This window comes from Triplophysa rosa, linkage group LG8 (genome assembly GCF_024868665.1).
Source record: "Triplophysa rosa linkage group LG8, Trosa_1v2, whole genome shotgun sequence".
In the NCBI taxonomy this organism is placed as follows: Eukaryota; Metazoa; Chordata; class Actinopteri; order Cypriniformes; family Nemacheilidae; genus Triplophysa; species Triplophysa rosa.
In genome coordinates this window covers 13,741,091-13,758,313 of record NC_079897.1, presented here as the reverse complement: position 1 = coordinate 13,758,313, position 17,223 = coordinate 13,741,091, and the positions used below count along the sequence as shown (strand labels likewise).

The 17,223-nt window shown below is 43.1% G+C and overlaps 1 protein-coding gene across 4 annotated transcripts in view; it reads right to left on the bottom strand.

The window, feature by feature from the left end:
- grb10b (growth factor receptor-bound protein 10b) overlaps positions 1-17,223 on the bottom strand; it is a 124,322-nt gene that overhangs the window by 96,020 nt on the left and 11,079 nt on the right. For 3 of the 4 annotated variants that reach the window (XM_057339353.1, XM_057339352.1, XM_057339355.1), the window contains exon 2: positions 4,287-4,400. The exons of the other annotated variant lie outside the window; for it this stretch is intronic. In XM_057339353.1, the coding sequence (XP_057195336.1) occupies positions 4,287-4,337 (51 nt within the window). In that variant the 5' untranslated portion in view covers positions 4,338-4,400. The remainder of the gene's footprint in view (positions 1-4,286; positions 4,401-17,223) is intronic. 4 annotated transcript variants of the gene reach the window in all.

Below are 17,223 nucleotides of genomic sequence, written 5' to 3'. Positions count from 1 at the left end.
TCTGTTCACACAGTGATTTATGAAGCTGTGGTATTCAGACCTCAAGTATCGACCCTCTGGACAAACAAGATAAATTAGTGGAACGCTCACTTTAGCTCTACATTTTGATTCAGTTCGAGCCCAAGCATAATAGAGACGGTGAGAGCGGGGTTCACACATTCAGAGCAATTCAAACAGTGGCTCATCATCTTAATTGAGAGCACAAAGGCGAGAAGCACAGCTCAATAAAAGCCAGCTCAGCAGTTATTTTAAAACAGTAGTTTGCGAGTTCTCCTCGAAGGACCGTGGCAGGCCTCCAGTCCCCCTGCCTTAGCCAAGCCTGGAGCCCGGCCCAGAATCCCACTTATTTACCAGACTTACATAGACAGATGCTGCGGCCGACTGCTGGTTATTTACCCCTTTCCAAAATCCGCTGCCTTTCCTTCTCTGCCTCATCTTTCTAAACATCTATAGGATATATGTTTTTTTCTAGTGCTGTCAAATCGATTAATCACGATTATAAATAAATAAATCTTTATTGTAAAGAAAAAATCTTTGTGTTTACATAATACTGTATATGTGTGTGTGCTGTGTATATGAATATGTGAATACACAGAGATACATGTTTATATTTAAGAAATATGAGTATAATAAATTACATTTACCATTCACAAATAAACTAAATAAATTACATTTACTCTGTAACGTTTATCAAAGTTACTGAGTGCAGTTGTAACATGTCAGAGGAGACCTGGCCTTCCCGGCTAAGGCTGGTCTCTCCCAAGATTTTGTTCTCTCTTTTAATCATCATTGGAGTTAGTTCCTCGCCACTGGGCCTTGTTGGCTTGCTCACCGGGAGACCGCTGATATTAGATTAGCTTAGGGTTCAGTAAATTCCATTAGCATTGCTTTATTAAAATGTAAATACACTTTCTATACCATGTACTGTACTGTATTTGACCTTTTCTGTGTTTTTCTTTTTGTTTTATTTACTTCATGTAAAGCTGCTCTGAAACAATGCATCATTGTTGCATGGGCAGTTGTGGCCTAATGGTTAGAGAGTCGGACTCGTGACTCGATTCCCAGGGCCGGCGGGTAACGACTGAGGTGCCCTTGTGTCATGGCTCTGCTTCCTTAGTCATGTTTTTCTTGGTCCTGTAGCAGAGCCATGACAAAGTCTTTGGTTTTGTGTGGAGAGAAACATATTATTGTCCGTTTGACAATAATATATGTTCTCTCCAGTGTCTTGTCATTGGCCCCATCCCTCTTGTTTCCTCGTTATCTTTCCCTGTGTGTTTAATGTCTCACACCTGCCCCATGTCTTTATCCCTCGTTTGTGTTTCCTATAAATACCCTCTTGTTTCTTTGTCTTGTGCTCGTGCATTGTATGTGTTTGGTGCCTGTACCGTGGGTTCCTGTACCGTGGTCTTGTCCGAGATCCTGTTCCTTGCCTGTTTGTTCCGTGAGTTTAGTGTCTGTTAGTTTATTGTAGTCTTTCCAGTGTGGTCCTTAGTCTTTGTATTTTAGGTTAGTGAGTTTATGTGCCTGTTTTGTTCCTCCGTTTATTATCGTGTTTTGTTCCCCACTGTGGGTTTTTGTTTTGCGTGTTTTGTGTAAATAAATATTCTTGTTAACCCCTTACTGTCTGCCTGCATTTGGGTTCTTCCACTCTGCCAGATCGTGACACCTTGAGCAAGGCACCTTACCCCTACTTGCTCCCCGGGCGCTGCAGTGATAGCTGCCCACTGCTCCGGGTGTACGTGTGTTCACCACTTGCTGTGCGTGTGTTCACTACTCTCTGGATGGGTTAAAAGCAGAGGTCACATTTCAGGTATGGGTCACCATATCTGACTAATAGGTCACTTTCACTTCACTTTCATTGTAAAAAGCGCTATATAAATATAATTGAACTCAATTGAATTAATAAATATACATTAAATACTAAATAGCTTTCCTGTGACTCAGTGGTTAGAGCATGGTGCTAGCAATGGCAAGGTCATGGGTTCGATCCCAGGGGATTGCACATAGTCAGAAACAAATGTATAGAACAATGCACTGTAAGTCGCTTTGGATAAAAGCGTCTTCAAAATGTAAATGTAAATAAATACAGTATATATATATATATATACATACACACGAAATGTAAATTCTGTTTAAATATAAGTTTATATGTGTTTATGTAGATATTTGTTATCTATACACACATGTATGTGGGTGCATTTATAAATACATTAAATATACAAGCCACACACATATTGTAACAGGATGCCATGGACAACAGATGAGGTAAGATGCAGAACACAATCTTTAATGCCAAAACTCCAACAAGGGTAGACCACTCGTACATATAGGGTTACATTTAGACAAGACAATGATGGTGGAAGAAGAGTAAGTTTATAAAGTGTCCGGGTGATGAGGGAAATGGCTGGCAGGTAAGGATGATGGCTGATACAAGACAGGTGAGGGCGTGCAGAGGATCGTGGGAAGTCCAATGGGAAATACAGTGAGAACAGGCAAGGAAACAGACGGGGATGTGACACATATATTATATAAACACAAACATTTATTTTGGAATCGATTAATCATGATTAACTGATTTGACAGCACTATTTTTTCAGAGATATGTAGCTTCTTTAACCATGAGCAAGTCTGTGGACTTTTTTATAATATGCTTTTCAATGCTAATTTATTTTGTCCACTAACATGTACGAGATTGTATGCATCACCGGATTATTCTGTCATAGTTGATCACAGTTTAAAAAAATCTTAGTTTTAAAGTCACCATGATATCAAAATGGACTATTCTTGTATTTTTATTTTTCATGTAATATTGCACTGCTTATTATCAATAATTTATTTGTGTGGGTCATTATTTTCTAGTTCATGTGTCCTCATAATCTAATCAAAATCCGAAAGGTCATAACTATGCTAACTGTCCAATGGCCTTCCAACAATACAATCAATTCCCAAATGTCGAAATCTAGCCACGCCCTACATTTTTCTCATTCAAGAAGCCGTTACACTCATATATACGTCACTGTGACGAGGGAGGCGGGACGAGAGCCGTGAGGGAACGACGTGAGGCCGGTGGCGCGAGTGATAATGAGTGTCAGATGTGCGTTACACCAGTCTTGCATCTCTCACGGAGGAGCTCCGGAAGCATAAGAGGAGGAGCGACAGGAAGGTACGACGAGAGAGGACCAGGCCTGGATTTTATGTTATGTTTTATTATGTTTGTGTGGCCCTTTAATTTGGTTTATGAGTTGTTTATGTTATTAAAAGTTTATTTAATGTTCGCCGGTTCCCGCCTCCTTCCTCTCTTACTTTGAACATTGTTACAGTCACCATCACAACTTCTGTTTCTTTCCAACTTTAATGAATACAACAAGACATAAAAGTGCCCATAGAAACGCCATTATAAAAACTGTCCTTGACAAGCATCACTAAGCTGACCATTTAACTGGAGCATCTTGCATGATAAAATCCTGTAGGAGCGACACCAGAAGACTTGTTGTACCTATGCCAGCTCTCCACAAGCTGATTGGCCCGACTGATATTTCCCAGTGAGTTTAATGCCAAAGAGTGGCCTTCACAAGCATGCAGTAAATCCAGCAAGTGAGGCCAGAGTTTGAATGCTCTTATATCAGGTTACACCATGTGAATCCAATGCGTTCAGATGAAAGGAATGCACACTGATGCCATAGCCATTCACTGACCCTCCATCTTCATTCATGATCAAGACTCTAAATCTACAGCTCATGACAAGTACATTGAAAATACACAGAAGCCTTCCTTATTTCCTGCTCTCCCTCTCGCTCTCTTTCTCAAACGCTCTCTGTTGTTTGCTATGAACTTTAAAGCAATGAACAAATGGGGACTGCTTCTCTCATTTTTCTTCTGATAAATATTGCATAAGACATTAGGACTCAGACTCGCAAAAATACCGGCTTGCTATCAAAAGTGATGGATTTTGATATGAACTGTACGAAACCTGTCTGTTCATATTTTTTTGAAACATCGATATGCAGGTCACAATAATTTTACAGCTATGTCATATTACTGTATGTAAATAGTCTATTTATGAATGGAAAGAGAGACATCTGAGACAAAGGTGATGCAAACTATTAAATCTGTTTAGCTTTGCACCGAATGCCTATTGTGAAATAGTTTTTGTACATATATAGTGCAGCTTCAGAGTAATTCAGTTGTTTTGATTCATTTGTAATTAAAGGCCCGGCTAAACATGATACAAATAAAGCTGATGTTGTGTGAATATATCAACACAACAAACACAAACAATGTTTTACCTGGTAATTTGGATGGTGCAGAAAATAATCCGGACATCCGGCGAGAGCCATAATACTCGTTCTGAAATGTCTCTCTGTCAGATATCACATTCACCTCAGACAGATGAGAATAGTCTGAAATGAAACAATAACAAAAGTTACATGAAACTTTTCTTCAAGGTGAAAAGAGCAATATCTTGCTTAGTTGAGTCTAAGTGGCAACTACTAATATAGCACAGAGCACTTCATAACCCAAATAGTTCCACAGGGTCAGTAAACAACATGAGATTGAGAGAAACGCAGAGGGAAATACAGAATCTGAACTGACGCTGACCAATCACGCAGCCCCGGGTTACATGAAACGATATCCATTCTATTAAAAAAAACTAAAGACATCAGAAAGCCAGAAGATCGGAACATGCCAAAAAAGCATTGGAGCTCTGAACATTTCCACTGAGCCCTAAACTACATATTCACTCATATAATGGGATCTTATTTTAATTATGTAGTGTAGCAAAGTCGAACCTATGGCTTCTTACTGAGTAATGTATACAGTATGATGTGCTATATAAATATATATCATGATTGGAGGCTGAGCCCCCCTAATATTGAAAACCTAGAATCGCCCCTGAATCATGGCATAAACGGTAAGAAAAATGCTAAAGTTTAATTATTTGGGTTACCATATTTTGTTTAAATCCCTAATCCTAAGTAAGAGCCACAATTACTTTGATACCTGCGACAAAATTAAACCTTTTCCTCCTAGTTTAATAGTGTATCTTATAGTCCTCGGCAAGTGTTATCCCGCTCGGCTTGATGTACATGCGACCGCTTCAGCCACGCTTCGCAGAGAGTGGTGACTCCACCTCTGCGCAGTCCAGCTAATTTGGGAGAAGTTCGGGAAGGCACAGGTGGACCTGTTCGCCTCCCTGGACACCACCCATTGCCCGCTTTGGTACTCCCTGACCGAGGCCACCCTCGGCACGGATGCCTTAGCACACAGCTGGCCGCGGGACAAGTGCAAGTACGCCTTCCCCCCAGTGAGCCTCATTGCACAGGTCTTGTGCAAGTTCAGGGAAGAGGAGCATCAAGTGCTGTTAGTTGCACCATACTGGCCCAACCAGACTTGGTTCTCAGACCTAGTGGCTCTGACGACAACTCCCCCTGGCCGATTCCCCTGATGAAGGACCTTCTTTCTCAGGGGAAGGGAACAATCTGGCACCCGAGACCATACCTCTGGAACCTCCACGTCTGGCTCCTAGATGAGAAGAGGAGATCCTGAGTGGCCTGCCACCTGCGGTTGCTGATACTATCTCTCAGGCTAGGGCCCCAGCCACTAGGCTTCTATACACCTTTAAGTGGTGCCTCTTCTCATCCTGGTGTGCTTCTCGAGGAGAAGACCCGCAGAGATGTGCGATTGGAGTCGAGCTGTCCTTCCTCCAAGAGAGACTTAAAGACGATCTCTCCCCTTCCACGCTGAAAGTGTATGTAGCCACTACTGCCGCTCATCACGATCCAGTCAGTGGTAAGTCACTCGGACAGCATGATCTGGTCATCAGGTTCCTTAAGGACGCTAGGAGGCTTAATCGACCTCTACCGCGCTCCATACCCTCTTGGGACCTTAACATGGTCCTTGAGGGCCTCCGAAGGCCCCCGTTCGAGCCCCTCAGAGAAGCCGATCTTCCTCACCTTACGATGAAGATGGCTCTCCTGGTGGCGCTCGCTTCGGTCAAGAGGGTAGGGGACCTACAAGCACTCTCTGTGTCCAACGAGTGCCTGGAGTTCGGACCGGCTTTTTCTCACGTGATCATGAGACCCTGGCCCAGCTACGTGCCCAATCTTCCCACCACTCCCTTCCGGGACCAGGTGGTGAACCTACAGGTGCTCCCCATTGGGGAGGAAGACCCAACCCCTTCCGTGTTGTGTCCAGTATGCACCTTGCGCCTCTACTTGGACCGCACACAGAGCTTTAGAAGCTCTGAGCAGCTCTTTGTCTGCTTTGGAGGTCAGCAAAAAGGGAGGGCTGTCTCCAGACAGAGGTTGGTGCATTGGATCGTGGACGCCATCATTACGGATTTCCTTTTGGTGAAGCACAGGCATTCCATCCATCACTAAGCACTTCTCTGGCAAGGAGCCGGGCGGAGCGTCATAGCCATCGATTAATCGGGTATTCGGATAATAAGTACTTTTTCTTTATTAAAGAGCAATACTAAATATACAAGAGAACATAAAACAGGTCTCTTAAAATGAACAACTAATTTGTTTCCTTTTTAGAAAAATGTATATATTTATTGCTGAAATTGCATACATTAATAATATCCGTGAAAACTAAACCCATTTAGTACATTCCATTGCCATATTACATTCAAAATGCAATATAGGCCTAATACAAATGTATAAATAAGAAACATTAATAAAAATAGAAAGAATAATTTCAAAGGTGAACAACTAACTTCAGCTTATGCATGATGCATTTAGTTTATCTAAATTAGTTTTAGTTTATTTTTTACTATTAAATAGAATAAAAAATACACATAAAAATACAGAGTTAACCGGACTTTTATTTTGGCAGGTCGTCGGAAGACGCTTATTTTTTTAGTGTGTTAGCTTCATTCAGTAAAATGTTCTGAAATAAACTCTTGAGAACAACTCTGGAGATGAAGTTCGTTCATGTCCTCATAAAGTGCAGTTCATTCACTCAGACAGTAGAACAGCCAGATGACATGTGTAAATAACATGATTCGGCATCCACTAACGTTAGTCCGAATCTAGTTTTATGGACTCAATGCAGCCGGAAAACAAGTTTCACTCGTAAACTAGACTAAAACAGCAGTTCACCATTTCAATAAGCTATCACTTATTTATCAGCACGAGAAATACGTGTGAGCGTGTGAACAGACTAAAATGCGTGTGTCTCATGGTGAATGCGTGAGACTTAGGTGCCCTGTAACATGAATAGAGTTTAGCGGGCTGTGTGTCAGTAATAACGGTCCGTGGGGAAACGCAGCGCTCCGTTTGTAATGTAGTTAAATGGATTCAGCCGAGGCTTCGAGGCAACAAAAATTGCCTCGATGATTTTTTGTATTCGAATTACTCGAGTTACTCGAGGAATCGTTTCAGCCCTAATATAATTAATGTTTTCAAAACGCTCTTCGTCCACACTGAAACGTCTGAAAATGCTTACATCCATGTACTGCGTATGAGCAAAACCGACACATCAGGAGATGTCATTTATGTCAGGCATTTATTTACTTTCTACCATTAAGTCGCGGCAATGTGGAGCAAAGACAGTTTTTTTTAATAGACGGACAATGAGGTAACTTAGAGATGTTGCTGCGTAAAAAGCCAAGTGTCACATGTTTGTCAGCCTCAAAGATAATTTAATTAAATAAAGTCAAAAAGTTAATAAACAGCGATTATTTTCTTGTTTTGTAATAAAAAAAAATTCACAGAGGCGGGGGGGGGATCTGGTGGCATAAGCTGCTTTGTTTGTTGGTGTCTTTGAGGAATCCCGTTTTAAAGGTCAAATGTCAAATTTTGTTCTCTCTGTTCATACCATTATTTCCAAGATCGTGTAAGTTTGTCTCCCTACTTTTTGGAAGAAGATTCAGTTTCTTTCTTTTTGCCCCTGGCATAGTACAAAGAAACAAAGTAGCAATATAAAATAATGACTTTCTTACATTGAATGTGTGTTGCCTCCTGGTTTAAATAGGATTGTGTTGTTCAGATTACAATTAGCTTGTGTAAGTAATGTGCAGAATTGGTTTTAATCTGCCAGTTTCAACATAAGACAAAACATTTTTGTTAATATGTTATATATTATTTATGTAAATATGCAGGAAAGCCACAGTTCTGCTGTATACCATTTATACGATTTTTGTCTTTTAATTATGGACTATAGAAAGATCAACAGACAGCGACATAAAGATGTAAAGATGGATGTGTGTTTGTTTGTTCGACAGACTTTCCCAGCACAAAATCTGAATTGTACTGCGAGGTATGACAGCGTCATAAGTTTGTTGGGCAGTGTGGTAAAATGTGTGCTTACATGGTAAAGGGAGAGCTTTAATGTATAGCAGTGATTAGCCCTGAAGCTAAGGCAAAGGCCAAGCCCAAGAACACCACCAGTCACCGGCTAAGTAAATCCTTACTGAAACTGTACAAACAGTTCTCTGAGGAGATCTTTTCGCAGGTCTTCAATTGAAGACTTAAGAGTTGATGATAATTTGCAGGGGCTGATCTCTGTATGTATATCTGACTGTCAGGCCTAAATTAACTTTCAAGCTTTTAAACTTTGAGCTACAGGAACCCTGAAGCATGGTGGACATTACAGGGCCCTATTTTAAAGATCTAAGTGCATGGTCTACAGCGCATGGGACAGGTGCATTTTCTGTAGGGCGTGTCAGAATCTAATTTTGCTAGTTTAACAATGGGAAAAAATGGCCGGTGCACCCAGCGCATGGTCTAAAAGGGTTATTTTCTTAATGGGTAATGGGTGTGTTTTGGGCAAAACGTGCAGTAAGCCAATCAGTTTAATCTCCCATTCCCTTTCAGAGACAGCTGCGCTCGCGTCATGGTGGATATGCTATTTACATGACGGAATTTACAAGAGCAAAGATTGAACGCTTCTCTAGCGAGGAAACGGCACACATTATTATTGTGTACATAAAGATAAGTCGGATTTTTATCTTTATATACACAATAATAATATTTTATATTGTAGTCCTTTCATTTATAACATTTGGCTTGTTTGTGTGCTGCTACGCATCCTTCTGTGTGTAATAAGCAGAGTGTACGCACATTCTATAGGCGCATTACTAACGCGCTCTTTAAATAACCTAAAAATATTGCACAATTGACATTAGACCAGGTTTTAGTTGGTCAATAGCGCAGTCTATTTCAGTGTCCTCAAAATAGCAACGCGCACCTTGTTTTCAGACCAGCACGCCCCAGGGGCGGTTCTAGGGGGGGCAGAAATCTGGACTCTGGCCCTCCTAAATTTGGAATAATTTCTGGATTTTTTTACCACAACTGAGCAATTTCGGGTGCAATGCACAGTTTGTCCTGCGAGTGGCAGTAACAATGCTTGTGTGCCCAAAGGAAGATTACGCAAGCAAGACGCAAACAATGTCAAGCATGTGCGGCTTCAGCAAGATTACGTCTACATCATAGAGATAATGGAAATATTTTGTAAAAATATAACGAAAATGCATATCATTACACATCATATTAAAATACTGACCTATATTTTACGGTGTTGCGAATGTTAAATCTACATATAAAGCACTTGTGACTCGTGCCTATACAAAGAATCAGCTGCTGCCAGAGAACGCGTAACGCACTAAAGACATTTTATTTGTTAATGAAATGAGATCAAATGCAACTTACATTTATTGGGGTGAATGTTTGATAAAATGCACTTTTGCCTTATAATTAAAATAAATGGTCTGTCATTCCCAAGGAATTAGCAGAGTTCAAGTAATCAATACAGTTTATTCTATACTGTCCTGTATATTACTTGTGGTGTATTTGAGAGTCGAGCTTTAGGTTTCATTTACACATTTTCATAATTTTCCATTTGCAGTTAAAATGAAGAGAAAAATTCTAAGGATAATGTCCTTTTTTAATAAGAAAACTAAAGATAATAGTCAAGGCTGGAGAAAGAAGATGCTTCTGAAAAAGAGTCAGAAATGCACAAAAGCTTAGAGAATGAAGAAAGTCCAATAGAACAGAGTACCCATCAGCAAGGTGATTTAGTTGTGCAGAGAGACAACTTTTGTAACCCTGAAATTCCATGTGAAAAACATGAGTTTTTACACGAGTATTTAGTTAACATGGCATTCACATGAAAGTGTGCCAAAACCACATATATCACATGTGAAAATTTTGAAATTCATGTTTTTTTTCTTTGTGTAAAGGAAATACCTGATAATGTGACTCATGTTAAGATAACTGCTTAAGTTGATTTTGGATATCTTGTTTGTGGGTAGTTTTTCATTTATGTATGTACATTTAAGATGCAGAAAAGTGCCTAAATGTTATTATTGTTGTCATTGTTATTTTGACTATATACAATGTTGTCATGACAGAAACACAGGACGACCCAAGTGCAGTGTAATCTGAAGGTTTTTATTAGATCACAGGCAGCAAGTCAGATCACTGCGCCTACCCCGACATCGGACGCATCGACCTCGACAATAAATTGACGATCCGGATCTGGAAAACAAAGCACAGGAGCAGAGACAAATCGGGACTTAAGTTTATCAAAGGCTACCTGTGCAAGAGAATTCCAGGAGAAGGGGATTTTGGAGGTCAACTCGGTTAGCGGTGCGGCCACTTGGCCGAAACCCCGGATGAAACGCCTGTAGAAGTTGGCGAACCCCAGGAACCGCTACAGGGCCTTTCGAGAGTCGGGGACAGGCCATGTGGCGACAGCCTTGATCTTAGCGTCGTCCGGTTCCATGCCTCGGGGTGAGATCACATGACCAAGGAACGAAATAGTATCGGAGTGGAATTCGCACTTCTCCGCTTTGACAAACAATTGATTCTCGAGGAGATGCTGGAGGACCCCTCTGACGTGCTGGGTGTGTTCCTGGAGAGAGTGGGAAAAAATAAGGATATCATCCAGGTACACATAGACAAAACGGTTGATCATGTCCCCCAACACATCGTTTACTAGGCCCTGGAAGATGGCAGGAGCATTGGTCAGGCCAAACAGAAGAACCAAATACTCATAGTGTCCCAATGGAGTGTTGAATGCCTTCTTCCACTCGTCCCCCTCGCGGATACAAACCAGGTGATGGGCGTTGCGGAGGTCTAGCTTAGTAAAGACCCGAGCTCCCTGTAAGAGTTCGAAGGCAGAAGACATTAAGGGTAAGGGGTATTTATTCTTTACCATAATGTCATTCAAACCTCGATAGTCGATACAAGGGCGTAGGGAGCCGTCCCTCTTCTGTACGAAGAAGAAACCCGCGCCGGCCGGCGAGGAGGAGGGGCGAATGAGCCCGGCGTTTAATGACCAATGAATATACTTGTCCATGGCCTCTCTTTCAGGACCCGAGAGGGAAAACAACCAACCCTTGGGCAGAGAAGTGCCTAGGAGAAGGTCGATGGCGCAGTCGTAGGGGCGATGAGGAGGCAGAGACAAGGCGCAAGTCTTGCTGAACACGGTCTGCAGATCGTGGTATTCCTCCGGAACCCCGGTCAGATCGGCGACATCCACCTGTAACATAGGAGACACAGAGACCGGCGAGGGGGCAGGACCAAGACAAGACAAGACACAAGACAAGCAGGACTCCAAGACAAAATAGATGTGTTTACCCACTCAATGTGAGGATTGTGTTGTGACAACCACGGATGCCCTAATACCAAAGGGGAGGTGGGGGTATCGAGGATGTACAACCTAATTTTCTCACAATGATTACCCAACAGAAAAAGGCTTACGTGAGGAGTGGTGTGGGTGACGTGGATAGCGGCAGCCCCGTAAGCGTCACGGCGGAGATGGAGGCATTCAAGGGAACTATGGGGATTCCCCATTCTCGGGCGGTGACTCTGTCCAAGAAGTTCCCTTCAGCTCCTGAGTCTATTAACGCGCTCCCTGCGTGAGTCTGGAGGTCGTAGGTGAGACGGAACGGCAGCGTGGTGTGTGGTATCGAAGAGGTTTTGGTGATGGCGCCCACCCGGACTCTCCGCTCTACGGATGGGCGCCGGCTTTTACTGGATAGTGTGCAACAAGGTGCCCCGCCCTCCCGCAGTAGAAGCAGAGGCCGTCCACCAGGCGTTGTTGTTTTTGAGCCGGGGTTAAACGTGAGCGGCCAATCTGCATAGGCTCGGCTTCAGGCAGCGGATGGGCGGCGTTGTTCTCCTGGCTGGGCTCTCGACTGGTCTCCCGGCGGCGCCAGGCAGGCGGAGAAGGGTTGCGTCGACGATGAGCATTGATCCGGCTCTCCACTCTGAGGCAGAGGTTGATAAGATCCTCCAGGTCCCGAGGCGGATCTCATCCGCGATGCTATGACTGAGTCCGTGGAGGAATCGTGCACGCAACGCCCCCACGTTCCAATCACACGCGGCAGCCAAGGTCTTAAACCAGATCGCGAAATCTGTGATGCTACCTCGGCCTTGAACCACCCGAGAGAGTTGAGCGGCCGCTTCATCGCCACAGACCGATCGGTCAAACAAGCTGGTCATTTCAGCACAGAATTCCTGGAACGAGGGGAACAGGGGTCCTGAGCTTCCCAGATCGCGATTCCCCATTGGCGAGCCTGACCCATCAGCAGCGTCAGGACATACGCGATACGAGTCTCTTCCGTGGCGTATCTGCGTGGCTGAAGGGCGAAGACCAGGGAACACTGAGACAAGAATGCCCGACAGGAGTTGGAATCCCCATCGTAGAGAGGCGGGCTATTCGCGTGTGGCTCAGGGTCACTAGAAGCGCCGCGAGGCGGAGAACGTTGGGACTCCCTGATGAGAGCAGCACCTCGATGGAGCTCTGCCACCTGTTGCTGAAGAGCCGCAACCTGCCCCTGCAGGGCATCAACCTCCTGGGTAGCGGCGGACAGGCGAGATGCCTGCTGTCCCAGCAGAACGCCTTGTTGCTGGAGGGCTGTTCGTAGTGGATCCGATCCCGCTGGGCCGTGTTGCTGGTCTGATCGTTCTGTCATGACAGAAACACAGGACAACCCAAGTGCGGTGTAATCCGAAGGTTTTCATTAAATCACAGGCAGCAAGTCAGTAGGAAAAAAACCCAACCGCGAACGTGCTGTCCGCGGTGGTGAGAACTTGGGTTCCCCAGAGGGGTTGAACATGGCGACTCGGGCAGAGGATAGGTCTCCGACGATAGGATGTGGAGGGAAATGTCTGGGGACCTCACTCGGCCCGGGACCCGTGCAGAGAGTCTGGAGGGCGACTACGATGAGGAAGGAAATCCGGACTCCTCCTGCGAGTAGCTGCCTGAGATCAGAAGAAGTCAAGATGAGCGCCAACAAGAGCTGCCGGGAAACAGGAAGAATACAGACGAGGTAACAGGAGAGGGTAAATGACTTCACTTGACGAGACAAGATGGTATCTGAGACTAAGACGCGACTAAGAGTAATAAACTTCATCAGACGAGCCGCAGCTATGTCTGGGGCAGTCTGAAACTGGCTATCACAAGCAACGATCAGACAAAAGACAAGAGACGCCAGCGGAAGATAAAGGGATCGATAACGAGAATAAACTGTAATCAGGTGTGAGGGCAATTACTGGAATAAGGGTGCTAGATGAGCAAGGTGAACACAGGTGTGTGAGTGCGGAGTGGAAAAACACCAGTGTAGGAGATCTTACAGACACGGGAGACAATGACGCGGACACCGAGCATGTGGTCAGCGCAAGCTGGCCGCGACCTAGTGCTCGACCTACAACAGAACAAACTCCGTGCCAGAAGATACTCCGACCTGACATAACACAATGTGTTGTAAAATAAATGACCATGGAACATTAATTTGAGCTGAACTTGTTTTATTAGCTCATTAGTTTACTTCTTGAGAAAACAGTAATACATGACAGTGAAAAATGACTCATGACACATGTTAGTGTGCCCCCTAAAAGCAGAAGTGGCCCCTGCCTGGCCCCCCCAGTTACAGTAGTCTAGAACCGCCACTGGCACGCCCATGTGCACACAAATGGGCGCAGATATATTTGCTATTTAAATAGCGTGGCTCATGATGTGAAAATTATAACTGCGACGGGCTGAAACAAGCAAAAAACACTTGCTTTGCGCCATTGCGCCGGGTTTATGATAGGGCCCTATAAGTTCATGAGTTGAATACTAGTCAACACACCACTCACTCATATACAAAATGTCTTAGATTTATGAAAATCCAAGGCTTGGTAGAAGTTTGTTTGTTACCTTATATTGTCAACTGTGATGCCTTGACAGCTTCTTACCTTTCTCAACCATAACAAATCTTCTGTCATCCCAACATCACTCCACTTCACCTTTATTCCTGATCACGTATTACATCATAAACAAGACCAGGAGGACATATATACTTTCATTATACTCAAAGATTATATGTACAAGAGGAACACGGAATCTCCAATAAAAAATATTAATGAATAACCATTGGCTCCAAAAAATGATCTGAGATTTAATCTCACTTTCATGAGAGGCTACACTGGCAGTTCTAGCTTCAGACTGGTGACACAAATCCACCAGCACTGTCCTCAGTTCCAGTTTAAACTTCTCTGTGTGGTTGTCCATAAAACCACTGCGTAATGTGAGACTGTCTGCGGGTGGGGAGGGAGGACGGCTTGCTGTGTTACGCAATCTAAAGCTACAGCGACCGAGCGAACCTGGCTGAATCTCAAGCTCGAATCTTCCTGAACGCATCTGCACATTCAGCGGGTGTAGTACAGTTTTGGCATTATGAAATAAATCTCGTGGCTTGTAATCACGTGTGACACGGAGAAGGAATGGAACAGTAAATCCTTTATTGCAGAAAACATGACAGCTATGCCCTAAAGTATGCACAGAGATTCATCACACTGGCTAGAAAACTCACATCGAGCAGGAATGTGGCACTTAAACGTCACGAGAATGGTTTTCAAAAATGAGAAGAGAATATTTCACGAATGACAGAATGTAGGTCAAAATGCCTGGAATGAATGACATCTGAAATACTGACACAGAGAAAGGCAGTAACATAACTTGCAATGGGATATGTGTCGACTTTCACGCGGCATTTGGTGCATTCGCTCCCCTCCCAGATTGTCTGCGTTCTACAGGCTAAAAATGTCCATTCTTTCTAAATGAAGCACACATGTAAACATTTTGGGTTATTTATAGGGCTGACCGTCCTTTATCAAAACACACTCCAAGCACAGTGTGGTCTTTACTTAAATGTTCAATCTTAAAATGACCTTCATCCTCCATTGAAACACTTAAATAATCATACTAAATACTAAACCTTTACCAAAGCAGAAAAAAACAAGATGAGATCCACCCAATAAAGCTGATTGACTTTACATGCTCTGATCATTTTAAATCCATTTACATCACTCACAAAGAATTGCAGTTCTGGCCCACTCCAACATTCCCATGCAACAGCCTAGGAATACACTAGAGACCATTCGTCCGAATGCACTATCTTCTCTGGAATGCTGGGAGCACATTCTTTCCACATAGGGTACAGGGAGGAGAGCCGCAAAATGGCATGCATTGATTTGTAGGGCAAAGTGTAGCGATGAGACGAGCTGAAAATAGGATGGCATTAAAGGGTGAAAGAGGCAAAGGAGCCTTCCCAAATGAAGCAGGTCATGAATATGTATGTGCTATTTCCCACACCCCTCTTGTCTGACTCCTCCCGCATGAGATTAGAACGAGACTTTCTTGAGCTGGACAGGGGGTCAAGAACAATTCCACCCTCGCCAGCACCTATCTTAGGTCTTCTTCTGGAACTTCACCAAAAAGACGAGGAAAGCAAAACATTACACTACCAGGATCACAGATTCTTGGAGGGGAAAACTGTAGAATTATACATTTCAGAGCACAGTGGCGTTTAATGTGAAAAAAAACGTGAATCTAAACAGAAAAAAATCAGCGTTCAAGCAAGAACAGTCAGAGGAAGAGAAGCTACACAGAGATTTCCGGCAGGTCTACAGGCATTACAGCTCCTCGAAGAAAGGAAAATGAAACACAAGAACATCAATCAACATGAGAAGATTAATAAATCAATAAACTTGACAGACTGTGATGGTATGTCAGACACCTGATAATAGTACTACCTAACAGATTTTAATACCCAACTAAATCTCGAAGCATTGTTTGGGTAAAGCCAGCCAAACCTAACCCAGCACATCAAACTGAGAACATCCCCACAGCATGTGTTGCCATTTTTGGGATGTTTTTTGGGAATTCTTTGTGTCAGCGACTGGAAAATCCATAAAGAGAGAAAATGGATGTTGTACAGCACATTCCCAGAAGGAAACATTCTGTATTCTGCTGAGGCATCTGGACCGATTCATCTTCAGAGCCAGTCACTAGAATAGTGAATAGTAAAACGTGTTGGGCAATACGTTACGTGTTTAAGTGGTGCCAGAAACAATCCATCATTATTATTCTCTGGCCATTGCATGCCTTCTTGAGTTATTGTAGCCCATGACCTTTGCACAATGGAAGCAGAAAGCTTCATTCTACTTCTTCAGTTCAAAAAGGAAGAATTATCTTTAGATAGGGTCTAATGCCGCCACGTTCCATACACTTGCTACTTGCTCTGAAGTATATATTTTTCTTAAGGTTACCAGAGGGAGTGATAAAATGACTTGTGTAACATCTGTGCCACTGAACCAGATGTTATATAGGTACAGTTAGCTATACGCATATTGACAGTTTAACTTGCTCAGCAAGATTCTTTAAACTGTTGCTCTTTAGAATACAGTTTACACAATCCGACAATGCTCGGAATGCACATAATGTGTGTTGTGTTAAGAAGACACAGTAGCCGTTATAAAGCTTTGAAAATATATTACATTAATATTTACAAGCAAACAAGGCTAAGAAATCACCACAGTGCATTTATTATAGAATATGAAGATTTTAATACACCAATTGCTTTAGTACTTTGAACTTCTCTGTTTGATCAGAACCAACTCAAATCTAGTGTTTAAGATATGGACTTGAGATACACCATTAACTCTAAATCTGGGTCAGTTGTTTTATTGGCCACATCCATTACCTGTCTGTCACGTGTTACATTTCCACCTTTTATGTTTGGTGCATGGAGATATTCAGGCTACAAATGCAGGATAACATTCCTGGACACTTTCTTGAAGGAGAAGTTAGGAGGACAAAGCAGAGGGATATCAGATGACTACTCAGTCTACATTTTTTTTGCCCAAACGTTTTATTTCGCAACACCCAGCGCTGTGTCAAGATACTTGTATGTACACGTAGACTCAGAAATGCTAAGAGAGTGTAGAT